The following is a 27810-nucleotide window of genomic DNA, read 5'->3' as shown; positions in this document are numbered from 1 at the left end:
ACGTTTCAATGGGATGTCGGTGAACTTGTACTTATGACGGTCTCATGAGACGCTGCCCTGTTGATCTTGTAGTTCCGAGAAACGACCCCCATAATGCCTGTGTGTGTACTTACTTTGATTTTTTTTCCTTTTCCATTTGCTTACTTCACGACACAGTATATATATTAAAACGTGCGCACGTGCACAAAAATTTACTGTTCCTTTGCTTCGCCTAGACTTCGAGTCTCCACAGTCGACAAGTTGGTTAATTTAGCTGTATTTCAAAATGGGTAGGAAAAAGGACAGATCGGAGCTGGGCAAAAATAGAGGACCCGGTCGTAAAGCCCGTAAACAGGAGGAACCCTCTTTGCCACGCCATTTGACGAAATCATCTGAAGCGGGTAAATACTTTTCTACAGTCCCATCTACCTAAATTTCTGTTGGGCCGTATGTTGGGGTTGTCAAAGTGAAACTGTGCATGCAGTCAGTCCAAAAATGTACATGTTATATTTTGGTATGCGCAGTAACTGTAAGATCTATAACTATGAGGATAACGATTTAATCTATTATGGGAAAGTTCTTACATTTAAGTTTGATTGAACATGTTGAATGAGATGAATGCGATCTGCGATGAAACAATTTAGGAAATAGAGGTCTAGTCTCGAGTAAAGGAGGGGGTAATCGATCATCACCAGCTTTCGGCCGGTCCATTGGATGCATGGTAAAATCCCTTTAAAATACATCGCATAATAGTAGGGTGTCTGATCGCGCACCCGATGTTGTGTGCTAAAATTCTTCCCATAGAGATTACACGCATCCCTATGCAGCCTACGTGCATTGCGCGACCATGCAAAAAAAGTCAATTTTTTTTTTTCAAATCGAGATTCAAACCTTTATCAGTTGTGATCCTGAAGGTGATAATCAATGAATGAGGTGTCATATGAAAGAGCAGGTGAATTCCAATATTTCCAAAGGGGCGTAGCCCCCGAAATTCTAAAAATATCTTGGTCAAAACAGCAATTTAAACATTGTGTCCTGGCTAACTCTGAGGTTTGTCACTTTTGAGATATGACGCCCCGATCGATAAGTAGTCCCAGTCCTAAGGAACAATTCTATGTGATTATATTTTCGCTAGCCCCCAGGGATCACAACTGATAACAGTTTAAAAATACCCTTCTCGCTATTTGGTGGATCAGCTAATTAGGAGGCGTGCGCTCCGCTCAGTCCAAACCATGGTTACATCGCGTAACATCTCCGCGCACGAACGAAACCCCAAATTCAATTACACATTATAGTGACTGAAATTATGGTTGGCAATTCCCTCGATAAACCCGGAAGTGAATACACGTTATAGTCAATGGCAATATCGCGGAGACAACGTGCGTTGTCTCCGCGATATTGCCATTGACTATAACGTGCATTCACTTCCGGGTTTATTGTGCGACGAACGCCAACCATACTAGTCAATCGCACATGTCGCGGAGACAGCGTAGCTCAAGCTGCAAGTCGCGGATTGGCTTAGCAGCATGCGTACGATATGCATACGCTTGCATATCGCGCGATACAGCTGTTTGGCTAAATTTAGCAAAACAACATCACTCTGCGTGGACGTCTTTTTCGTCGATTTTGACCAAAATGATATGAATATACCAGCGTGTTGGAGGGGCTGTAACTTTTGATAGAAACATCGGTGAGACTTGAAATTTGAAATGTATTATTCTGATAACATTTTTTATTCAAATATCAAACAAAAATGGTGAAAAACGATCCCAAATTGAAAATTGAAAAATCGTTCAGACACCCTAATAATAGCACATCATATATCCCACACATATAATACCATGCCAGAGTCACTGAAGAACCACATTTGCAATGGAAAATATATCCTTAAAAACAAAACAAAAATCACATTTTAACGATGTAATCGACGGTCCCGCTACCCGAATCTGAAAAGTTGAGTATCTTACGCATGTTTGTAAGAAATATGGGTACCATTTAATGAGTTTTATTTCAAGTATTTTTCAGATTTAGAGCCCGATTTTGTGTGAGTTGCAAGCTCAAAAGTATCTCATCGCATGTATTAAATTAATGCAGCCGGGCCGGACACCGCAATGCACACACGATATCTCTGTCTAATTCAGTGCTATAGATCAGCGCGGAAACGCACGGCGTCTTCCTATTGACTTTGTACATGCGACCGAAAACTGGTTCGCTATGCCGATAACTGACTCCGAAACAGTGAAAATTGAAATGAATATTGTCATGGCAATTTGTGATTTTTTTCTGGGATTATTTTTTTGTTCTAATAATAATAGAGTAAAGGAGCCGGTAATCGGCCAGCTCCAGTTTTCGGCCGATTGGCCGATGCAAGGTAAAATCCCTCTAAAATACATCGCATAATAGCATAACACATATCCCACACATACCATACCATGCCAGTGTCACTGAAGAACCACATTTGCAATGAAAAATATATCCTAAAATATCACATTTTAGCGATGTAATCGGCGGTCCCGCTACCCAAATCTGAAAAATCGAGTATCTTACGCGTGTCTGTAAGAAATATGGGTACCATAAAATGAGCTTTATTTCAAGTATTTTTCAGATTTAGAGCCCGATTTTGTGCTAGTCGCAAGCTCAAAAGTATCTCATCGCATGTATTAAATCAATGCAGCCGCACACCGCAACGCACAGGCGATATCTCTGTCTAATTCAGATTCCAATATCCGATCACCGCAGTACTAGTTTTCGGCCTGGCAAGCTCTGGGGAGCTACGGCGTGGGATACCTGCTCCGCCCGCTAGTGCTATAGATCAGCGCGGAAACGCACGGTGCGTGCGCGCGCTTCCTATTGACTTTGTACATGCGGCCGAAAACTGGTACGCTATGCCGAAAACTGACTCCGAAACAGTGAAAATTGAAATGAATATTGTCATGGCAATTCGTGATTTTTTTCTGGGATTCTTGTTTTGTTTAAATAATAATAATATTTGCTTCATGATTTGAACAAAAAATGATAATAAATAGGAAGTAAAGGGTCCAAAAAATAGGATTTTGTCTTAAGTGGCCGAACTAACTATTTTTATTGACTGATAGACAGGGTTTATTGGGAAAAACTTTTTATCACTTGATAAACACGGTTTATTTTGATAAACACTATTTGTCGCCGATAAACAGAGTTAATCCAAATAAACACTGTTTATTGAGTGATAAACGTAGTTTTTCTCAATAAACACTATTTTTCAGTCAAAAACAGTGGTTATTAGTTGATAACATAGTCATGGGCGATATACAGTACACTGTTTACGGGCATTTTTTGTCATCTTTAAGGTAGAAAATTGGAAGTTGTACTGAAATGTTTGTTGATTTTTATATTGTATGTGTGTTTGGATTAGCGTGTCCATGTCCCTGGAAAATGGGACTAGCTTGAATGCTCCCCAGGGAGTAGAGAATGTGAACTGAAATGTGTTAAATAGAAATTGAATCCAGCGACAAGGGTGATAATAATACTGTAATCGCTTTTGTCGGTTATAACCGATGAAGCACTTTATAAGAAACAGTTATTATTATTGGAAGTAATTGCCCCAAAAGAAGAAGAGATAGAGAACCATATAAGTAGTACACTAAAGAATGTCAAAGAAGAGTTGAGAGGAACCAGACGTAGAGGAACAGGACGGAGAGGGAGAGCTCACTTCTGGCCGAGAGGTGTCAGTTTCAAACAGAACAAGGCGTGGCAACAGGATTACAACCAAAATAAACTTGTGAGTAGATGACTAGAAATGTGTGTTTTTACACAGTTTTTTAAAACCTTTTGTGTAGATGTTTAAAAGAGTACCTTTAGTTGTTGCTTACATTGATTTTCTTTTCATAGCAGTTACACAAATTTGAATTTATAATCACATTTTGGAATGGTGAGAAAACTTACTATTTTTATGAAAGAAATTTTGAAGTATCCCTTTAATAGATTTAATACTCCATGGTGTAAATTATGGTTCACTAAAAATTATTATTAATATACTAATGGTCTATGTGTAGATATTTGCAACACATGTGTGACATAGCTGTAATAATTGGGAAACTGATAATAATTCATAATTTGAATGGACTGGGTGCTGATAGCTGTCAACAGTGCTTCAGTTAGGGTAGTACAGGTAGTTCCGAAAACTTTTGGAAGGACAAATAAATGCGGGTTATCAATTACATGTATATGCTCTATAAATATGGAATATTATTATTACTGCTATTATTAAGCATCTGTTTGGTTTGGCTTATAATTAACTGTACTTTTGTATTTTTCTTTCTCTTTCATATCTTGTATAATACTCAAATAGTACTTTTGTTTATATTTCATCTTTTTCACTAGTGCATCTTGAGCATTTAGTTTCCAGTGGATAGACACCCTACAAATCTTATTTTTGTATTATTAATATTAATAATATATTTTCAATTTGAAGATGGTGTGGATATACAGTGATTCCCAACTCAGACCCATCGTTCAAGGAGAATCACTACATGTGGAGGGTCATCTTCAGTTTGGCATCAACTGCACACCAGGCGGAACCTGTCAGCATGTTCAGCAGGAACTCCTGTCGTTTAGTCCTGAGCATGACCCGGATGTAGTTGTGTTGGCCACAGGGACAAACAATCTTCATAACAAGACACACATGGGTCACCTAGAGAAGGCGCTGTATGGAGATAGTGAGACGTTCAGAAGTCTGATCCGATCCGCAGGGGAGAAGTTCCCTGGTGCAGAGGTGAGGTATTGAAAGTAATACTGGGGGTCGTTTCACAAAGAGCCTAAGTCAAACTTAACTCTAAGTTGGACTTAAAACATTATGGAGAGCCATTTGTAGCCTTAAAATAAAATGTATTCAAAAGCAAAAATTCAAATATTTTAGACTTTTCATGAATTCCACATCAACATTTGGCCATAGGAGGTAGTGTAATTCTCTATGCAGCCTGTAGTCAGTTTGGCATCTGTCTTGTTGATGTCACTGAGATATTAGGGTCACTTACCACTTTTAATGCATTCCCACACACTTCCCCATCAAATCTGATCGTTCATTGCAATCTAATACATGTTCCTGACTCTTTTCCTCCAAAGCTGATTGCAACCAGCATTCTCCCTCGTCTAGACTCCTTCGGAGGCTACGTTGATCTCTACAACGGTGGGTTTGCCACGGTCTGTGATGAGGAAGGAGTCTCCTGGATTGACTTGACCTCGTACTACCCAGAAGAGTCCACTGTCTTGTGGGCCAAAGATGGCCTGCACCTCAGTGAATGTACAGGGCTCCCTCTATACATGCACATCCTCAATGATGAGGTGCACAGGGTGTTGTTTGAAAGTAAGCTAGAAAAGATACATACATACAAGTGAAATTTTTGCTTTGTGATTCCATGTTTGATGAATTACCTTCTTGTTATTGAGTAGATCCAAGGTAATTGGGCTTTATGTGTTACCAAGTAAATCAAAGAATAGATACATGGATATTAGCATGAAGAAATCTGATGGTCCTATTATATTTGTTTATATACGCATGTGTTGCGTGAATCAAGGAAAACAAATATACAGTGTATATATCTATTTTTTATATCCCAATTATAATCATTGTTCTATTATACTTATGGGACACAAATAAGTAAATACCTTGGACTTACCATGTAGATTCTAGAACATCTATTTATTGTTGTTCTTGAAAAGAGTTTTAGTTTATACAACGGCACTGCTTCATGAAACTGTCATAAGTACAAATTCACAGATATCTCATTGAAACTTGTGTTTAATGTAGTACACACATTTTAATGAGTTGTCGGTAAACTTGTCCTTCTAAAAAAGGGGTTTTGTGAAATGCTGCCTACAGTGACTTTTGTTTTGTGCTACCCCATTTAAACTTGTTTCACATCACCTTTTATACTGATTTTTAACATACATTTTCATAAGTTAATCAGTACCTTTAATACAATGTAAATGTTGAGGCAAAGTTTCTTTTCTATTTTGAATGTTTTTGTCCATGCTAATGAATTAGAATTAACATTTATATGCTTTAGTGTTTTATATGCTTTGTTTAGTCCAGTGTTCTTACCTCTTTCCAGTGTATGCAAATCCTTTTAAAACAGACAACATGATTGAACGAGCAAACACATCATGAAGATTTATTGTAAAACATGGAAATGTTCTATAGAAGATAATACACTATCGTATGCTGTATTTTGTATGTGTTAAATGCGTTTATGATACGTTTAAGTAGCCCAGCTACTAGATCGAAGGAGTTTTTCCCTCTCTGATTAGAAATTCTAATTGATTAGACCCTTGAATTAGACTAACTTGCCCTGGCCATCTATATCACGTTGGTATTAGTTGCAACTAACTCACCAACAAACTCGGAGACCTTGGAGTTTAGTTAGTCTAATTCCACAATTTTACCATCATTATTTTCTTTGAGAGTTGGAAGACTGTGCTAGCCTGGTAGACAAATAGCCTGTTTTGTATTAAAAGGATTTGCCTTCGTTGTAGCAGTATATTTTACATTTTATTTTGATTAAAATATTAACTTGTGAAATACTTGTCATTGTTGTTGTCTCATCATTTTTCCTGTTTTAAGTGAGAGGCAGAAAAGTGTAACTTGAGAGAGCGAGAGAGAGAAAGGGGGTGTATATTAAAAAAGACAGATTTATGTCATTTTCATTTCATATTATTTTTATGTCGTATGTAAGTTACCATGTTGATGTGTGTGTTGATTTGTTTTGAAGAATCTTTGGGTTTGACACATGTATCTCTTGATTTGCAAGTTGAACAATGAGCAAATATTCAGCTAGTTTTATTCCCGTTTTTATTCCTGTTTCCTTTTTGTTTTCAGAAGTAATTTTGTTATCTTTAACTAGAGTAGCAGATCCTAAATCTGAATGATGTTAGTTGAATTGAAAAATTTACTTTAATCTCCTCATTTGTGTAAATTTTGTCTTTAATTCAACTTGTTTGTTATTTTTTTGCTTTCAGGTCAATCTAAGTCATCCAGCAGGCGTGCAAGGATAAGGTAATTATTTATTATTAATCAGAACTAAAGCTATGGTCACAAATCAGATTTAGGCATCGCCCAACAATTTTTTGGAGAAGTCGAGCAGGCTGTAGAGCCCTAGCGATGCCTAGGCGGTGCCCTGTCGATTTTCCGTCAGTCGCCGGTCGATTTTAGGTAAAATTTGGGCGAAATCGGAGAGATTCTCCGGGCGGCGTCCCAGCAGTGACCGACCGATGAACCACCGATACCCGAGCAGTCTCCCATTGGCCACCGCCTAATTTCAAGGAAATTACCCGGCAGCCAGCCGGTGATCGGCGGGGCGCCAAAATACGCTCGGTGTCCGAGCGTTCGCCGTCGAGTGATTTAAGTAAAAAATCAAAGCCGCTAGGTCAAAGGTTGCTGACCAATTTTAAACCGCACAGTGGCCGACTTGTGGCTTCGATTTTTGACCTAAATCGCTCGACGGCGAATGCTCGATTAGGTCGGTGCCTGGACGGCGACCGCCCAGGCACCGAGCGTACTTTTGGCGGTGTGTGAAAGTGAGCAGGCGCCGCCCAAATTTTAACTTCGCGTTAAAACTTCAGCAGCGACAGAGCGATGCCCGTAAAAACCGTTCGCCGTTGAGTGATTTAAGTCAAAAATCAAAGCCGCTAGGTCAAAGGTTGCTGACCGATTTTGAACTCGCCGCCCAGTGGCTGACTGATCTCCCAGCAGCAACCGGGCGACGAACGCTCAGCAGCCTTTGACTTAGCGGCTTCGATTTTTGACCTAAATCGCTCGTCGGCGAATGCTCGATTAGGTCGGTGCCTGGACGGTGACCGCCCAAGCACCGAGCGTACTTTGGACGGTGCGTGAAAGTGAGCAGGCGCCGCCCGAATCAGGGTCTGAAATAGCCCAGTTTAATAGGGTTAAACATGTATTAAAGGAACCTGTACATAAAGACCACCTGCCTATACCCGACCGGTTACACTGTATATTGCTTGACTCTGTTGGCTTATCTACTATTTATGATTCAGTTATGAGTGTAAGGGCAGTAATAATTATTCAGATATGGAAAGGTGAAAGAAAAACATTTATAGTTGATTGTCTTTTCCTATTTTTCAGCTTGTTCGGTGTTATTATAAGTACGATTTAGTGACCCGATGTCTGCCTTTGGGAATATTGCTTGTGTCTTTATACTCTTAATATTGTTACAGATATAGGCCCAAATTCACAAAGGAGGTTTGTCGACAAACCTAGGTTTATGTGGGTCATACATGTAAGACGTGTTTTTACGCGTTTCAGACTAAGGTTTGTCTGAAACGCAACGAAAAGTGTCATATGACGCACAAAAACCTACGTTTGTTGACACACCTTCTTTGTGAATTCGGGCCACAGGGTTTTGTAAAGTGTTTGGTTCAGGGCTGTAGGAAGGGATTTGGTTAGTGTGTGTACAAAGCAATTGCTTGCAGAAGCATTTGTATTTTGTTGTAGAGCCAAAGATGTCGATGAATGCATCTTGCTTTTACTTTTGTTATACAGAGCAGCAAAGAAAGCAGATAAACAGAGTGGTTTGAAGAGACTGGCTCAGGGACCTAAGAGGGCGCCATTGGTCGAGATAGAGGAATCTAACAGCGAAGATGACTTCGATGATGACATGAGCGACGTGGAAGAAGACCAAGACCTCCAGATGAAGTCCGAGAAGAATCCCGGGACCAAAGGAAAGAAGTCGATAAAGCAGCAAGTTGAAGAGGAGGATGATGAAGATGATGACTACGAGGACGATGAGGAAAGTGAAGAGGAAGAAATAGTGAGCAAGACGAGCTCTAAACAACTGAAAGGGAGGACTAGCAGTAAATCAAGTAATGCTCCTCAGAAAAACTTGAAGAAAGCTAAGCAGCAGTCAGAAGAGGAGGAAGATAGTGATGATGACTTTGATGAAGATGACGATGAGGAAGATGACGATGAGGAAGATGACGATGAAGAGGATGATGAGGAGATGGAGCTTAGCATGGCCGACAAGAAAGGTGAGAAATTGTTCCGGTTTGTTATTAAAAGTTTCGATATAACAAGATACCTGATGGAACAAGGTAATTCTGCTGGTCCCAGCTCTCTCTCTCTCTCTCTCTCTCTCTCTCTCTCTATTTTTTAAATCCTGATATAACAAGTTACATTATAAATCACGGCTTCATTGGTAAGAACCCAGGTTCAACTCCCGGACAGGCCCTTGTATACTGTATAATGAAGTGAGGGGTTTAAATGATCTAATGTATCATGTACATTGGCCAATCACTAACAAAAAATAAAGAAATTAAGAAGAAGAGATGAAAGCAAAAGAAATACTTGCAGTTCTGCACTTATTTCATGCTTGGCAGGTTCACATTTTTCTTCCTTTCCCAAATCTGACTCCACACACATTTACCTATTGACGTAATTTTCATTTACATACCAATTGTCCTTGTTTTAAACACTGCACTACTTTTAGCTACTTGCGCCCTCTATATAGAAAACAAGCCCTAAGCTGTGCCAGTTGGTCCCCCATGATCCTCTTTTTCTTATATTAATTGAGATCTGATTTAATGAGATAACCACCTGTCAGTGACCATGCTGGGTGGTCTAATCCCTCCTGGCCAAACTAGTACAGACTGGCTTTAACTAGTTTCTCCTGTACTGCATTGTCAAATGCTATTTTTCCTCACATTTTGTTAACAGGAGGAGCAAAGAAAGGTTTCACTGACCAGAACCAAGCTTGGCTCACACCAACGAGGAAGTCCAAACTTGCCTTGGGGTCATCAGATGAAGACGACGAGGATGACGACGACGAGGACGATGAATATGAGGATGGAGATGATGAGGAAGGAGACAGCGAGGAGGAGGATGATGATGAGTTGGTAAGATGGAAGGGTATTGAGAGAGTGAAGTTTACTTTTACATCCTGAGACAAAAGACATGTTGAAACGCAGTTTGTTTAAAAGCAAATTACATGCATCTCTCTACCCAGGTGTTAAATGGGTGCCTGGTTGGATGTGAATGTGGATGAGTGTGCTTGTAAAATGGCCTCTACTCCCCAGGGAGCGGAGTGTGTACCTTATCCATGTGGATTGGCAATTTGAATCCAATGACTAGGGTAATTTTAATACAAAGTACAGTACAAAGTAAAGTGCTTAGAAGTATAGTATTCAATGATATACAAATGTAACTGAATATTATTATTGTAACAAACTTCTAGATGAAATATTGTCTAAACAGGGATCATTCATACGTTAGATCTGAAAAAAGGGTGATGTAATGTTTATATTTATTGAATGCAAGAAATGTTAACTTTCTTTTCAGTGTTTTCGAAGTGAAAAATTACATACCGGTAGTTTGTTTTCAGCAAGGGGGAATATAAAAAAAATAGACAGGTTTGAATGTAATCTGAGATGTAGTTTCTGCCTAGAAAGACCATTAACGATCTACAGTGCCCACACTTTATGTCCCCAGAATGGCCTTCTTATACAGAATTGACTATCATGTAGCACCTGTCAAGAAAGGCCACCCATCTATTGCAGTCATTTAAAAAAAAATATTCTCTTAAATAATTCTGTTCTTTGTTCTTCCTTCTGTCTCTCTCTCTCGTGTTTTCTACTGGGCTTTCGCTCTATCTCTCTCTCTCTCTCACTCTTTCCCTCTCTCTCACTCTCTATCTCTTTCTTTCTCCTGTGCTCTCTCTTTCTTCTGTGCTCTCTCTGTTATTTTTTACTTTAAACAAAAACTGTTTCTGTTCCCCTCTCCTCTCTCCAGCTTGATGATGATTTTGGTGGTGCCGATTCAGATGACAGTGATGATGATGACGATGATGAAGGCGACGATGACGAGGGGGACATGCTTCCTATAGAGAAGGCATCTAAGAAACTGGACAAGAAGATCAAACGAGACAAGTAAGCAAAGTATTTCCCATCATTTGTCATGATGTGTAGTGTTTATTTCCTTCATTTTATTCTCGCCCAACATAAATATGCAAATTTAGGACTTTGTAGTCAATCTCATTTGTTCAGCTCCGATTGCACTATTGTTTCATGAAGAACAAAAAGAGAGGAAATGTTGAAAATCTTCATTTTTAAGCAATTGAATTATCAGACAGAGCATATCAATATACATTTTAGGGTATGTAAGTTTGAGCAGCTCATGTACATGTACATATGTTTATGAATCTCTACATCTGAATCTAAATCTGACGACTTAAAACCATTAATAAGTCATGAATCTAATAAAGGAGCTAATTGGGGAGAGAATGTTTCCCTGACTGGATCTTATTGATTGCTCCTATAATATGTGTACCATATATATATGTATGTATGTATCAAATGTGATTTAGATTGGTTGTACACTTGTACTAAAATTTAGCTGAACTAAAAATGTTGCATATGATCGGAAAAGCTTTGAATATCTAATTTCAGAAAAAAAGCTTTAGAAAAAATGAATCCCTTTAAGCCTCGGTCACAAATGCCATTACGAAGTGCTACAAACGATTTTCAGACAATGGAAATTCGGGAAGACAATGGAAAAACTGGGAGATTTGTACAAAATTATCGTTTGTACGAACCTTTGTGACCGTAGCATTATGTAACCATTCAATCCTTAGTATGAAATAAGCTTTTCCTTTATGTCTTTTAACTATTAAGGTAATCAGTTGTTACTCTGCCCCCCGATTCATGATTAATTATTTCCTTTTTCTCCAGGAAACTTGCAGAGGATGAGTTGCAGATCAGCATCTCGCAGACGGAAACGTTTCAGCTTCCAAGCGGTGAAGAGATTGAGAAAGAAGATATCCTTTTGCAATATCAGTAGATATTTCTTTATAGTTTCGTTTTGTTTCTTCAAAAGCAGAAAAAAAGTTCCTCATGTTTTTTCTGAAGATATATTATGGTTTCATTAGCATATTTGTACATGCCCTCAGAAAAAAACAAGTCTGTTCTTTCAATTTGAGGGAAAAAAATTAAATTAAGTTTTGTAGTTTACGTTTCAGCTTAAGTCACATGTTTATAACAACTTATTATATTCTTTGTACTATTGACCAGGGCTGTCGTTTAAAGCCGGTAACCGGTAAAACTTGCCGCCTATTCACTCGTTTCTTACCGGCTATAATTCCTATAATAAACCTTGCAAAAATCACAGAAAGTAGATCTAAATCAATGCTAATCCAAAATTTCCTTAATTTCGTCCAAGATATAATTAGTGCCGCACATACACGGCCGCAGTCGACGAAATCCCTTACGATCACGAACGCGACGTCGTCCGTACTTACCTAGACCTATCTATCTAACGTTACATCGCAGTTCTCCCCCCACAGCGCGGCGGCCAAGCCCGCCCGCCCGTCCCTACCCCATTGCGATCCTGATGCGCACGCGAGAAGACAATGCACTGCACAAAATATATACACACTGATCATAACAAAACTGAAGCTAGCTCGCTGTAACCAAACTATCCGTTGCCGATTTGATATTTGAAGATCACGGAAACCGGGGCCTATACACGTGCGTGCAATGTCTAGAGACAACGTACTTTAGATTCTGAGATGTGCAAAGCGGCAACAGAGTTTTGAACCCGGCTGAGTTTAGGCCGGCCACGGCCGTCCCCGGCGGACCCCCGCAGCTAGCTCGCATGATATATGCAGGCTCGCGCTCCGCGAATATTCAAAACTAACTTCCGATCGCAATCGATCTCGAAATGAACAGGAACTGAAGTAAATTCTTAAATGTATTCAATAATTTCATGTCAAAAAAAAATAATTAAATGAGAATTCATATGGGGAGCCAAATAAAAGTCACAAGTAAAAAAAAAAATCAAAATCTAGCCTCTGCTGCCCATTATTTAAATAGGTCTACTGTACATGTATTCAACAAATCATGATGTAGAAAGATTGAGTAGGCCTATGGTGCATCATCTCAGTTTAATTAAAAATTACAAAGTAATGGTACAAAGTGATAAATAATTATCAACTTAATAACTTTTCTTATGAGTTATGATTGTTCATGTAATATTAAACATGAACAATAGAGGTCTATGTGTGTTTATTACAATATAGACTAGACCCTATGTGTAATACAAGGTAGGAAAGATAACTACAAATTTTCTTCTTAGACTTAGGTATGCACCAGATTGCACGATTTCAAGTGGAAAATCCCAAAAGGTCCCTACCGTGGGAGGGGGGTGTCCACCCTCCCCCCCCCCCTCGGTCGGTTCGCTCCCTCGCAGTGATGGTACCTCCTATAAAATTCAAATTACCTCCTTCAAAAATAATTAACAAGACCCCTGCTATTGACTACTACTACCTATTTTGGAGGAATGATAATTCTTTTGTTATTCAAACCGATGCATTGAACTCTAAATTTCTGTCTTTTTCTGAAAGCTTTAGTGTGAAAGCATACAAAATACACTGTATTCCTCATTTTGTCCATAATCATTGCTTTGAATGTTAATTTATGTGTATAGGTCTCTTGAAAAATGCTTACTCACTAATATATCTTGGAAATATACCTTGGAAGTACCGTATTTGCCGGCATAAAGGCCGCAGTATTTTTGGAAGAGAAAATATCAAAAATTTGGGGTGCAGCCTTTACGACGAAAGAGTAAAAAAAAAAAAGTAAGTCAAAACCAGCACAAATTTGCACATATGGGACTAGATCTACGAACGATACAATAACTATACATTTCCACAATTTTATCTTGCATTGTTGACATGAATACGAAAACAAAGTTCCAAAAACAACATCTGCCGATAGATCTTGATCTAAGTTCGTGCCCATGCATTGCAAAAGTAAAGGAAGGGACCCATCTAACGGAGCTGCTGCGAACATCCATCCAAAGTTGCCATTTTGTTTTTCCATTTCATGCATTTTCGCATTACACCATACATTGTGGTAGGGGTATATCGGACACCAAATCTGCCTGCGATCACTTTTTTTAGCTAAACTTCCGGTAAATTATAAGAATATGGATGAATTTGGTATCAGTTTGTAAAAAAAATTTAGTGTTTTCAAGAAAATTATGATTATTTTTTTTTTTTTTTTTTTTTTTTTTTTTTTCCTCTTTGAAATGTCAAAGTTGGGGTGCCGCCTATGCGGCGGTGCGGCCTATGCAGTGGTGCGGCCTTATCGCCGGCAAATACGGTAGGCATTTAAATTCAAAAACGTATTTGCCTCTCGTTGACATTAGGATGAAGAATCCATCTTGGGACGCATGTTTAGTGGCGCTGTACAGCAGTTGGACAAACGAAGGGCTCTTCTTGGTCAAATTCATCTCTTCTTGACAACCAAAATTTAGACAAATTTGATTTAAAGATATTAAGTGAAGTGCTCTCCACAACTACAGAGGGGAGATTGTTCCATTCATTGATACATCTCTGAGAAAATGATCCATGTCTATTCTTCGAGTAAACTTGCTTCTTAGTGATCTTGTATCGATGACCACGGGTTCTATTATCAGTTGGATGGTCAAAGAAGTGTGCTGGATCCAGCTCTTCTAGGCCATGCATTATTTTGCATATCTGAATCATGTCTGCTCTTTGGCGTATGTAGGCAAGAGATCAATCATACCAAAATCGAGGGTTAGAATTAGGTGGAATTATGTTTTTCCTTGACTGTTCACACCGTCCGAGCCCACTGATCTGAGCATGGTCCATCAGAGGATCAAGGAGGTCATGGAGGTACTCGGTGACTTCAAGAACAGGAGAGAAGAGGACAGGTAAGAAAGAGGATTAATACAAAAGATATTAACATCATATATATCTGTAAAGCGCTTTGAGAGGGCCTGCGGTCCTGAAAAAAACGCTATAAAAGAACAAACTATTAATATTATTATCATCCTTGGTATTATGAAATTTTACTTCACTATCAATTAAAACGAAAGTGTCAACAAAATATAAAAATCTCCCTGAAAGTTACTGAAAATTTTTCTACATTCATTGATGGAAAATGTATAAGATATTTACCTGCACTTGCTACTCTCCACCCAGGTGTTAAATGGGTACCCGGTGGGATACGAACGTTCATGTGGTTGAACGAGCAAGTGTGCGCTTGTAAAATGGCGACTGGCTGGAATGCTCCCCAGGGAGTGGAAAATGTGCATACATTGTGTGTGGGTTAGCCTGAATCCGATAACCTGGGTAATAATATATCTGTAAAGCGCTTAGGCACATCGTTGGATCAATGTATTGAGCGCTATATAAACACGGAAATTATTATTATTATTAACTTTGTTGCTACCTTCATACAAAAAAAATCACCAAATCATGGATATTATCTTAACTTGAGGAGTTATTTCACAAGCAATTTCATTCTTTTACTGATCTCATTATTGAATGCATTTTTCGAGATTTACACTGAATGTTTGAAATGTGTTTCTTTTTAAGATAGTATAATCAAGCTTATTACACTTAATACTTCATGTTTAACTTCTAAATGTCAACCATTCTTGAAGATGATTTCACTAGTTTTCACCTTTGACCTTTCAGATCTCGCCAGGAGTATGTGACCATGCTACGACAGGACCTTATGACCTACTACAGCTACAATGAATTCCTCATCACGAAGATCATGGACCTCTTTCCTCTTTCAGAGGTATGGTAATCTGGAGTCAGGCTTTATTCTTAACCCTATTTAGCCCGGGGGGGGGGGGGGCTTGAGAAGCCCCCCCTCAACATTTTTCGCGATAATTTTTTAACGCGAGAAAATTTTGCACTGAAATTTTGTGACTTTTTTCTTTCAAGTCTTGCGCATCTTTTGAAAGAAATTTTTCGAAAATCGGACCTACCATTACAAAGTCACGTGTCCTTTTGTCTTCGCATGTCAGCCCGAAAATCGCTCATTTTTGTGATTTGTGTACAAAACATATGGAAATCTCATTTTTCAAACAAACAGATAAAACATTGGTTATTTGGTCTTGTTGATAGTTAAAGGTGTTTATTTTGGGGTCAAAATAGTTGAATTATAGGTGAAAATGAAATAAAACAACAAAAACAATAAAATACATAAGTAAAAAAAACAAAGAAATACATAAGAAATTATCAAAACAATAGATAACATAAGGAATAACCCTGGTTTTTCAATTGTTTGTGTTGTATTATTATTCCAAATGGTCTAACAAATATATGCAGTGAGAAAGAATGCTTAAATATGAATAATGTCTGATTTATGGGCAAAAATGTGAATTTTATGACCTTATTTGCATAAATTACCATAAATATGCAAATGAGTGAATTTTTCAAAAAATTGAAATTACCATAGTATTCTTTACACTTCACTTGACATGTATGCAAATTTTTGCGGCGATCGGGCGTTTCACGGCCGAGATCATAGGGGGGGGGGGGCCTGAGAAGCCCCCCCCCCCCGGGCTATGCAGTTTCAAAATAGCCCGGGCTAAATAGGGTTAAAGAATATAGTAACAATAATTATTTTTTAGGTTTTTGTTGAAATAAGTTGTCAGGGACTTGTACTACGTACATAACTACATGAATATTTTTTTGTCGTAATAGAATAATATCTAATATTCATTAGATATGATTTTATTTTGATATACTATGCCTGTTCCATACACTCCCTCTTGAGTTATTTTGGGTTCAGTATTCTGCAAATGTTCTGATTTTTAAATAAGAATGTCATTATTAACTTTTTATCAGATCAATGTAATACCAAAGGTGCCAACTGTCGAATTTGTGTTATGATAATTCATTTATGAACATGTATTAATGAAAGAATCGCACTGGTTGCTGGTTGAGTACAGGATAAAGTTTAAAATCTTGAGATTTAAGGCTGTCCACGATCAGGCCCCAGGATATGTGTCTTCCCTGATTGAAGAACATCATTCTCGTCCGGGTTAACACTCGTCAGGACTACTTCTTCTCCAATTTCCACGTACATGACTACAGATGTATGGTGATCGTGCCTTCTCTTTAGTTGCTCCACGCCTCTGGAATTCCCTCCCACCTACTCTCCGCGACATTGACAAGCTGAAAAGCTTTGAGTCAAGCCTCAAAACCCTTTTTTCTTCAGGCAAATGTGTAGTCCACGACTATTGAAGGAGAGGGCACGTACAAGTGCTATGGATCATCATCATTAGATTGTGTAGTTTACCAGCCAATGCTAAGACTAATCAGCTGTCTTTCTTGTATCTCCTTCTTCTAGCTGATAGAGTTCCTCGAGGCCAATGAGGTAGCAAGACCTGTGACTATCAGGACCAACTCACTCAAGACCAGGAGAAGGGACCTGGCCCAGGTATGTTTCAGAGCTTCAATAATTTAAGTTTTTTTTAATCCAGGGCCCCGTTGGAAGTTCTCCAATCAATCGCAATCTTTTCCAATGAGGTATCATTTGTTTTATTTGTGATATTACAAAATTTTCAATTTCTAGTCTCATCATAATAGACAGAGATTTTGAAATCAGATCTGCATTAGGTTGTGGGCACAGAGTTTTATTTTACTCAGTTTGTTCATGAAAACTTTACATTGTTCAATTATCTCTCGCCTTATATTTGTTTCTGTACTGCAGGCTTTGATCAACCGAGGAGTCAATCTAGATCCAGTCGGTAAATGGACAAAAGTTGGACTGGTTATCTACGATTCAGCTGTCCCTGTTGGTAAGTTTTATCATTTTGTTGTAATTTATATATTCTCCAAATAGTGTATTAATCATTTCATGTTTTAAATTTAGAAATTAAATGTGTGGTGTTATTGTGCAAAAGTCACTTTTTTGGCACCTAAAGGTATTTCTGCATGTTAAAGAGTTAAACAGCAAACAACTCTATTTGTGCTACAGAAGTTAGAACATTTTCAAAATACAAATAAATAGATCATGAATGATTCCAATAGACTTCCAATTGACAACTGCTCAGGAGTCAGTATCCTACACCAAGTGATGTCTAAACTTCAACCCTATGCCTCAACCTGTAACTTTGATGAATTAAAGCCCTAAGTAATTTTCAGACTCATTGGCCCGAATTCACAAAGCAAGGTTTGAGCTCAGACCAAGGTTTGAGCTCAAACCTCCTTTTGTTTCGCCAAACCTCCTTTTGTTATTTACAAACCAGGTTTGTAAATAACAAAAGGAGGTTTGAGGTCAAACCTTGGTCTGAGCTCAAACCTTGCTTTGTGAATTCGGGCCATTGAAGCATATGTCCTAGCACCGTTGTTATTTAAAACAGTTTATTTTATAGGGAGACAACATCGCCACTGACATTACAGATTCTTCAAAACCAGCTTTACCTTTCTTTATGTAGGTGCTACACCCGAGTACATGGCTGGTCACTACGTCCTTCAAGGTGCGTCCAGTTTCCTACCGGTCATGGCTCTCGCCCCTCACGAGGGTGAGAAGATCCTGGACATGTGCGCCTCACCGGGCAGCAAGACGACATATATAGGTGAGATTCCTCCTGAAATCTGCTTACTTCTACTAGAATTGTTGACAAATACTACCGGTAGTGGCAAACAAGAAGGGGAATGCTGTAATTTCCAGGATACTTTCGTCCGTGTTTTATTTTCATGATTTTTTATAACAATTGTTAACGGGTCACTAGTTTAACATCACATGACAGTTCCCATACAGTGCATTACATGGAGATGAGGAAAAACATCTGAAAAAATACCTCTACAATCCTTAATTTGTTCTTGGACTAAGAGATGGTACCTTCTTTCCTCTGGAAAATGTGGTATATAAATCCAGTTTTGTTTTTGTTACAGCCAATAAAATACATGTGTAATTGGAATTGTGGCTTAGATAACAAGTCAAGAAAACAATTAATCTAAAAAATGTCGGTGTCAGTTTCATCCACAAAAATTACCTGTACCGTATGTCATAATTTTGATTGTAACCCTGTGCTATTCTTCTCTCACGTCATCCTTTAGCTGCTCTGATGAAGAACACAGGAATGCTGTTTGCCAATGATGCTAATAAGAAGAGGGTTAGCGCCCTCGTGGGTAACCTTCATAGATGTGGGATCACTAATACCGTCATCTGCAACGAAGATGGAAAGTCATTCCCTAAGGTGGGCATTTACTGTTTACGGTGGACCTTATAATAACAGATGCGTAGTATTATAAAAGTGGAGACTAATTGCCATGCTTTCCTCTGAGAAGTGTAAGACGAAAAGCTCCAGTTTATCATTACTTGAAGCTTCAGTATGTCTTCATTATAAATTATATTCATTTTTTTAGTAGTTTGTCTTGCACACTTTTTTTGTTGTCTCTTACTCTATCCGGTTTTTGTCTCCCTTTTCCTCTCAATCCCTTTGTCTCTGTTTTTGAAAATCTGCCTTCTATCTGCCTTTGCTTTCTTGTCTCTTCTTTGTCTTCCTTCTGTCTGATTGTATGTATGCGTGTGGAAATATCTCTGTGTGTGACTTTGTTTATTATTTGTTAAAGTTTGTTCTCTATCCTTTCTGTCTTGTTTTGCACAAGCCTCCATTTCTGTCACTTTCTTATCCATTCTATTTGATTAGATTTTGGCTTAACATGCATTTTCCTTAAACTACATCACAACTTATCTCAGGCTTTCATATCCAAAGGGTGAAGAAGAGAAGAAGAAAAAAAAATCCCTATCACTATGTAGAAAATTACATTAAAAATCTTGTGTATTTATTGCTTTTGTTGTGTTTGTGACACCTTGTCTGTTAGCATGTCTTTTAGTCTACGTCTTTGATCGAAAATAAATGGCTTGATTGTTTAAAAGTGAAGCTTATGTAATCTCACCCCAGGTAATGGGTGGCTTTGACCGAGTGCTGCTGGACGCTCCCTGCAGTGGTACAGGGGTCATCGCCAAGGATACAGCGGTCAAGCTGAGTAAGGATGAGGGGGACATCCAGCGGTGCTCTCACCTTCAGAAGGAGCTCATCCTAGCAGCGATTGATTCTATCGATGCTAACTCTAAGACAGGAGGATACCTCGTCTATTCTACATGCTCTATCATGGTGGGTACAAAGAGCAACACATCAGTGATGTTCATAGGGAAATCTTCATATTAAGACTTTTTGACTTGGCTTTTACTGTTTGATCCCTTCCTAATGATCTAAACTGCCAAGAGGCTCTCTTTCTCTCTCCACACTCCTCCCGCTGTCTTTCTGCCTCTTCCTTTTCCTCCCTCCCTCCCTTTCCCTCTCTCCATATTTTTTTTCTCTCTCTCTCTCTCTCTCTCTCTCTCTCTCTTTTTATCTGTTAGATCATGGTAGGAACAAACTCTTCATTTTAAAGATTAATTGTAGCCATCTAATTGAATTGTGAAAGAAATGATAAGATAAAAATCACGAAACTAGGTTGATTTTGACATCGTAAGGAGCACCTATGTAGTATACACTATAATTAGCATGATAAGCACTATTTTAGAGAAGAAGGTAATAATATTAGGTTGATTTATATTGTGCTTTTTCCTGAGACAACAAAGTACTGAAGATCTTCATTACCCCTAGCTACTATGATAAGGAATGGCATTTTACGATGTTTAGAGGATGGTAGTATGTGGCAAAGATTGGTACACCATACCTTGTAATCCATAGTCTGGTATAATAACATGGATTGTGAATTATCATTATTATTGTTTCCATGGTTACAGGTTGAAGAGAATGAATGGGTGGTTGATTATGCCCTCAAGAAGCGTAACGTCAGACTGGTACCAACGGGAATAGACTTTGGGCAGGATGGATTCTCAAGGTAATATAACTTGTCTTTCATATTTCTCATATTCTCAAAGAAATGTTTTAATTTGTTTGCCTTGTGATAGGTTATTCTATTTTAGTCTTCAAATCATTAGTAATAGGACCTCATTAAAGAACAGTGGCATTATGTAAATTCCTCTACCCTTTTTGATTAACCACGTTTACTGTAACCCTTTTTGAATATGGTTATGAACATTTTTAAAAATTGTTGATATGTGTGAGGGAATAAATTTTTTTGTAATTGAATATTTAAACATATTATGTGTACAGGACCCTTCTGGAAAGTGTCTTTCTTATCGACACTACCACCCTGTCTAAATGAAATTACAGATAGATATAGTCAAGCCTGCTTTAGTGACTACCTGTCTACAAAGACCACCTGTCTACAAAGGCCACATTTGTTGTTTCCCTTGAAAATGGTTTCTCATTGAATCATGTACTAAAGGAACCTGTCTACGAAGGCCCCTTCTTGTTTTTCCCTTGGGCAGTCGCTATAGACAGGTTTGACTGTATATGAATATTATTATTGAATGAAATAATCAAACAGGTGTAGAATGGTATTCCTATTCAGTTTTACTTATCCAAACTTCTAATTCTTTCACTGATCTGCTTGTAGGTTCAAAGCCCGTCACTTCCATCCGTCCCTGAAGCTGTCTAGACGTATCTATCCTCACACTCATAACATGGATGGTTTCTACTTCGCTAAGCTCAAAAAACTATCCAATAAGATCCCAGGTGAGACACAAGACCTTTTTTTTTTTTCTTTTTTTTTCTTTTTTTTTCTGTCACCCCAACCCTTACAAAGTATGAGAAATATATATGATAAACGTTTATCATATAAAAAAACTGCACAGAATTAAAAGATTGATTTTATACCTCTGAAGGATCTAGAAAGGGGGTTGGGAAGGTTATAAACAGCCTATATAGCTACCTTTTCAATATAGATGAAGACACATTATTGGTAATTTGTCTAAAACAATTATAGCCCATTTAGCCCTATCATGAGATGGTGTAAAATATGTCTGAATAAAGAATAGAAAAGAAATGTATAGAGTTCATTATATCTCTTGAATGTATATTTTGAAATTTTGTAATTATATCATTTAAGTTTTGCTGACTCAAAATTGCTTGCATTCATTTACATGGAAATAATAAATATTCTTAGATTTTACTGAAGATACACCTAAGCCCTGTCTTCAAAAGAGTCAGGTTTGATTACAATCGATCACATGTCCTCCAGTCAATCACAGACTAATACCATCACCTATTTCTCACTTGCCGAGTTCTGATTGATATCAATCTCAAATTCAGCTTCGATTCAGCTTTATACTATACTAGGCTCTTTATTTTTACCAGTTATAAAAAGGAATTGAGAAGTATCCAATATTTTTATTCCCCTGTTCTCTCATCTTATTTCCTCCAATGTGACAGATTCTGAGAAGAAAGAGTCTGAGCCAGCGAATGATGGGGACAACACAGAACCGGTAGAGATAAAGGGAGAGGAGGAGCAAGTAACCATGGAAACCCCTCCAAAATCAGGCAAAGGAGGAAAGAAGAACCAGATGAAAGGATCACCCAAGAAACAGAATGGAAAGATGAAGGATGGACAGAAGGGAAAGGTTGATGAAGGGAAGGGACAAGGAGGGAATGGAAAGGGAAAGAAGAGGACAATGTCACCTGCAGTCCAAAAGAGGAATAAGAAAAGGAAAGATGGAAAATCAGGTTCCTCCTCTGATGTTGCCGAGTCCAAAGAAGAGGAGAGCCCCAAAGTGCCCAAATCATCAAAGGGGAAGAAAGGAGTAAAGCAAGGAAAAGAAAGTGAGAAGGAAGCGGTTAAGGTAACTGTTGATAGTAAGGAAGAAGGAAAGAAGGATCAGGGAGACAAGACGACAAAGAGCGGATGGAAAGTCTCGGTCATGAAGAAGAAAAAGATGAACGTGACACCTAAAGGGGGTGCTCCGAGGCCTAAGAGCTTTGGTGGAAAGGGAGCAAGCAGCGCAGCCTTCAGGAAAGAGAAGAAAAAGAAGAGAAATTCAGCTGGGTCTGCAGACTGAGATTACTCTTTTTAATCATGATCATCAAGAAGCTGATCATTTCCTTCAATATCAGGGACTTTGCTATCACACAAGACCCTCTCTGTAGGAGTCCATCCATGTAGACAGAGTTTTATTTTCTAGCAAATTGCTTGATGCGAGTTAATTTCTTCCAAGTACTAAGGATCATCTTGTTTGTTTAGATCCAGAAGGATGTCTGTTCTTTGTAGAAGCATATGAGTTGATACCCATCTGGATCTCAGTAGACGATGTGCGTTTTTTCAAGTTCCACAGAATGTCAGCTTTTAAAAAACTATATGTGACAAATTGTGGGAATTTGTACATTTTATTATGATGAAACACTAATGTTGTTTCTAATGAGTTGAGTCCTAACTTTTTTAGATTTTATGTTGTAAAAAAACATATGTTGTACCACGATGCTCAAAACAGTTTTCCTGTCAGGGCATTTTTTTTCCCATTTTTTTTTTCCATTTTTTTTTCTGGGGGGGGGGGGTGGCTAAGGGAGATGGTTTACCACATCTTGTCTGAATTACCTTTATGGTTTATAATAATAATAATCAAACATTTTTGTATAGTGCATAACACAAAGGTATAATTGCATCATTGCATGTCTCTATGCGCTTTACAGAACAATACATAAGGAGTGGAAATGGTGCGCTGGGTTCATAATTGTGAGATCAGTGCTAAATAGATATGTTTGCGAATTACTTCTGAACTTCTGAAATATGACTCATATGTTTATGAACTTCTCAGAACTTGTCCAAAGGACTATGGTTAATCAGGCTGGATGTCTGAGTTTAAGCCATAGGCAGATCTCGGAAGGAAATGAATGAGTTGCAGCTCAACCCTTTCAAAACCAACAGTCAGTCGCTATCTAGATGCGATGCTTCTCATTCAAGAATCACAGACTAGGGATGTCAGTTTTTAGACCCTGACACCTCTCAATTGCAGGCTTTAGTCACATAAAAGGGATCCGGTAACATTGTCTCAGATTCTGAAACAAAATCCTGGATTTAGCTCGTGCTGCAATGATAATTATAAACCTTTGGTCAGTCAGGAACCCCATGACTTTTACAAGCCGATCACCTGTCTGATTATCAAGATATTTATGATTGGAAATCAAAACCAAATTTTGCGTTTTCAAAACACAACAGTCTTTTGGGGGAAAGAGTATGGTAAAACCGGTCACTCAAAGATTTTAAACTTTTTTGAGGAACTTCTTGATCATTTTGAAGCGTTATTTTTTTAGGGCTTCACTATAACACCATATTACACACACTGATAACACGTAGGGCCATGCATCTCCGATTTAACATTGTTAAACGATGCCTTTAATAAAATCAATGCCTAAGTGATTCTTACTCCTGAGAAAAAAGAGAAATCTTCAGTTTAATTTCTCTTTCATTTGACTTAGGCTCATCGTATGTTAACTAATAATCAGTTTAAGATTGAAAATCGATGTAGAGCCTCAAATACTAGGAGATCCTCATAGAGAAGACCTGAAGTTAAGCAAAAATCTTAATTTGGTCAAAAACTTCCTAAGGCAATTTCTTTATTAATTTGATGATATTACACTTCATGTATGGGACTCCAACATGTCAGAGTCTCTATTCAGGCTTGCCGCCTTATACTGTGTGAAACCAACTGGTGTCTTTGGTAGACTTCAAGGATTTCAAGATTCAAGATTTAATTGGCCATATAATTATAATACAGAAATTTGTTTTCCATTGGTGTACCATGTAATATGTGAAACAAGACAAAAACAAAAAGTCTATGAGCACGTACGGTCCTCCGGCTTTCAGCACAAAATATAACAAGACAGTTATATGACTTATACATATCAGTAATTTTAAATAGAATTTTGAATCACATCATGAGTAAATTCAGGTATGAAGATAAATGTGAATATGAAACTAGTTTGGATCATTTGTCTATATCCTATCTGACTAACCTGGATCCACCTCACTGGTAGTTTAGAGGCAGATAGGTCTGTAGGGTGAAATATGCTAGAAAATTGTTTGGGAAATTTAAATTGTTGTCTTCTCTTTCACCCTATCAGATCAGGTGTACAAAGATATTTGAACATTCATGAAGTTTTTGAAGATGACAGAAATAAATCATTATTTACTCTTTGAAAAACCTACTAAAGTTTTTTCCTCCCATTTCAAGTATACTTGCATGAATGAAAGTCCTGTTGTTAAAGTTTACTAACTGAAAAGTTTACTAACTGAAAAATATGATGCTTATTATGATGATGATGATGATGATGATGGTGATGATGATGATGATGATGGTGATGATGATGATGATGATGATGGTGATGATGATGATGGTGATGATGATGGTGATGATGATGATGATGATGATGGTGATGATGATGATGATGATGATGATGGTGATGATGATGATGATGATGGTGATGATGATGATGATGATGGTGATGATGATGATGGTGATGATGATGGTGATGATGATGATGGTGATGATGATGATGATGATGATGATGGTGATGATGATGATGATGATGATGGTGATGATGATGATGGTGATGATGATGGTGATGATGATGATGATGATGGTGATGATGGTGATGATGATGATGATGATGGTGATGATGATGTTGATGATGATGATGATGATGATGGTGATGATGATGAAAGATGAAGGATAATGATAAAAGAGAAGATTGATAATGGAGAATAGTAATGATACTTGTAAGTATGATGAGAAAGATGATACTAGAGGATGATAGTGATGATGATTAAGGATGATGATGGTGTAATGGAGATGCTCTTGATGATTGTATTGCCGATGGTGAAGATGATGATGAATGGGGATGCTGCTGCTGATGATGACGGTGGTGGTGTTGAGAAGGAGATGGCACATGTAGGTACTTTTCAAGTAATGCTCTTAGCGGTGACAAGGTAAAAGTGATGGTGATGATGAAAATTCTACGCCTTTTGTGTTTGTAGGCTTGAAGATTGAAACAATTCAGCATCCAAGTTGGACCCAAGTTTGTTTTTTCATTCAAAATCTTCTAGCAATACCCCTTAATATTGAGGCCACTTTGTGTAAAGGAACAATGTTGATATTGTATAAGATAATTGTAAAGATATTGATAATAGTATCTCAAGGATCATATTAAATGTGAGATTCTTATAGATGGGTCACAATTATTTTAAAGACAATAATGGACTAAACAGTTCATCTTGAACATTAACTCTGTGTGCCATGCACATGATCTCAGTGCGCCACATTACATGGGATAGTCATACCAAAGTATTCGAGATCATTTAAATAATTCTAGTGTAAATTTAATCTACACAGGTGGTTAAAATGGTTGTCATGTACCTACTCAAGAAAGGAAAATCGGTGATTTTGCAAAGTTTTCGCGTTGCAAATAGCAATCACTCTGGCTCTTTCAATTGATTGATATATGTTGTTTTGTGCTAATCGGCGCTTGTGGCAAATAGATGTCAAGACTTTAAACTTAGGCGTCATTAGTTCACAGGCATTTATATTGTTCAATATAGATGAAGACGTCACATACCACGGAGAAGCGATGGGGATATCAAGCAACAAACACAAAAAAGAGACAATACCATTTTTGCTCTGCGAACAATATCCTCTTACCGAGATTTCAACTTAAACCGACCCTACAACTTTATTGCAACCCTAACCTTTATCCCCGGGGCTCTCAGTCATGTAGGAATACTGTAAGCATGCGTGATCACGGATTTTCCAGACACCCCCTAAACGAAAGTACCCCTTTACCGGACATTTTGGGAACATCATTGCGGTCCCTCCGTTTCCGGAGTGGGGGAGGGGGGGGGGGGCATAAGACTCCGCATTGATTTCCGACGTTTTCCGCTTAAAAAAATCGATGTTTATTCAAAGCATCTAAATAATTGACGTGAATACGTGTTTTGGATTATAAAGCTTTCTTTGAAGATTTCATGGTCAGTCTTTCCACATGTGTCATGAGGTAATTGGTTTGATCATTGAACATATCAACGGAGAGCACGCGGCCTTATCTAGTGGTGCAATCCATAATTTCTTTTTACAACAAGTAAAACAGAAGAAATGGCTTGGACAATGGACACATCATGCGGCAAGATGATATAATGATGATCAGAGTCCTAGAAGGCCGTCTACATGGAAAGAAATTGAGGGGAAGACCTCATAAAGGCTTTCTAGCTTTCTTGCGGAATGTGGAGCAACAGGATATGAAATGCTGAAACGGATGGCTAAAGACCGCAGTACTTGGAGAGACACTTGAAGTTGAACTCTGATTGGGTCACTGAACCTGTCATAAACTTACAGATCACTATTGATGATGAAAACATATTAAAGGAAGCCTAATGCTAAAAAAACAAGACTGATTGACGTATCCGTATGTACGGTGAATGATTTTAAAGAAACAAGTTAGCTAATTCCGTAACAACATTAGTTCTTCGTCTCAGACAGATGCGTTAATCCCGGCGTTAATCTGTCATTGTTACAAAGGGAAGTTTAGTTTATTGCTATTTTTACTTGGACAAAGGATTAGCTAATCTGTAGGTATCATTATAGTTCGATCCATAGTTGAGAATGCATGTCCATTAGTCACCTCTCCAGTCCCCAATGGAAAGCAATCGTGCCTTTTTTGTTTGTGCCCCCCCCCCCAAACTTAGGAACACATTTTCCAATGAAATACGCGATTCCCTAACTTTAGAAACCTTCAAGAGTAAACTCGAAACTTATCTGTTCAATATGTAATGTAGTTATATTTCGTTTGTTAATTTTATAAAGCCTTATGTAAATATTAGTTTTTATTATATAATTGTTGTTAGGAGATTGTTATTAGAATTATGTACAATGTATAAAAATGTTGTAACTTGGAAGTAAATTTTACTTTGTGTTTTTGTTAAGCGCTTAGAAACATCGTATAAAGCGCTTTTTTATTGTAATACATTATTATTATTATTATTATAAAGTGAGGTTAAGATGCATATATGTTTAGGATATCATCATTGTTCAATTCAACCTCTCTCTGACTCGATCCGATCCCTCAGCCTTGTCCTCACTCTCATAAATATTCCTTTCCTTTTGCCCTATTACAAT

The 27810-nt window shown here is 38.0% G+C and overlaps 2 protein-coding genes across 2 annotated transcripts; both read left to right on the top strand.

Moving 5' to 3' along the window:
* Positions 1 to 23144, top strand: LOC582075 (25S rRNA (cytosine-C(5))-methyltransferase nop2). The gene is made up of 16 exons (XM_030986519.1): positions 1 to 380; positions 6976 to 7012; positions 8516 to 9000; positions 9686 to 9864; positions 10757 to 10893; positions 11695 to 11780; positions 14605 to 14698; positions 15468 to 15573; positions 17137 to 17226; positions 17500 to 17587; positions 18227 to 18367; positions 18852 to 18991; positions 19700 to 19912; positions 20551 to 20648; positions 21270 to 21388; positions 22085 to 23144. Exons 1-16 carry the CDS (start codon positions 266 to 268, stop codon positions 22705 to 22707), a joined length of 2751 nt encoding a protein of 916 aa, XP_030842379.1. The 5' UTR covers positions 1 to 265; the 3' UTR covers positions 22708 to 23144.
* LOC115924434 lies at positions 3114 to 6968 on the top strand. The gene is made up of 3 exons (XM_030986520.1): positions 3114 to 3739; positions 4433 to 4732; positions 5083 to 6968. Exons 2-3 carry the CDS (start codon positions 4433 to 4435, stop codon positions 5353 to 5355), a joined length of 573 nt encoding a protein of 190 aa, XP_030842380.1. The 5' UTR covers positions 3114 to 3739; the 3' UTR covers positions 5356 to 6968.
* Positions 23145 to 27810: the final 4666 nt, after the last annotated feature.

Source organism: Strongylocentrotus purpuratus, unplaced genomic scaffold (assembly GCF_000002235.5).
Source record: "Strongylocentrotus purpuratus isolate Spur 01 unplaced genomic scaffold, Spur_5.0 spur5_scaffold_16, whole genome shotgun sequence".
Classification (NCBI taxonomy): domain Eukaryota; kingdom Metazoa; phylum Echinodermata; class Echinoidea; order Camarodonta; family Strongylocentrotidae; genus Strongylocentrotus; species Strongylocentrotus purpuratus.
The sequence above is the reverse complement of the archived record's forward strand: the minus strand, read 5'-3'. Positions and strand labels throughout refer to the sequence as shown.

What these genes read in the sequence shown, in the direction of transcription:
- LOC582075 (XM_030986519.1), top strand. Translation starts at nt 266, where the DNA reads ATGGGTAGGAAAAAGGACAGATCGGAGCTGGGCAAAAATAGAGGACCC. An exon ending in AAGAAGATCAAACGAGACAA is followed by an intron (nt 10,894 to 11,694) that starts GTAAGCAAAGTA and finishes CTTTTTCTCCAG; the next exon opens with GAAACTTGCAGAGGATGAGT. An exon ending in AACAGGAGAGAAGAGGACAG is followed by an intron (nt 14,699 to 15,467) that starts GTAAGAAAGAGG and finishes TTGACCTTTCAG; the next exon opens with ATCTCGCCAGGAGTATGTGA.
- LOC115924434 (XM_030986520.1), top strand. Translation starts at nt 4,433, where the DNA reads ATGGTGTGGATATACAGTGATTCCCAACTCAGACCCATCGTTCAAGGA. An exon ending in AGAAGTTCCCTGGTGCAGAG is followed by an intron (nt 4,733 to 5,082) that starts GTGAGGTATTGA and finishes TTTCCTCCAAAG; the next exon opens with CTGATTGCAACCAGCATTCT.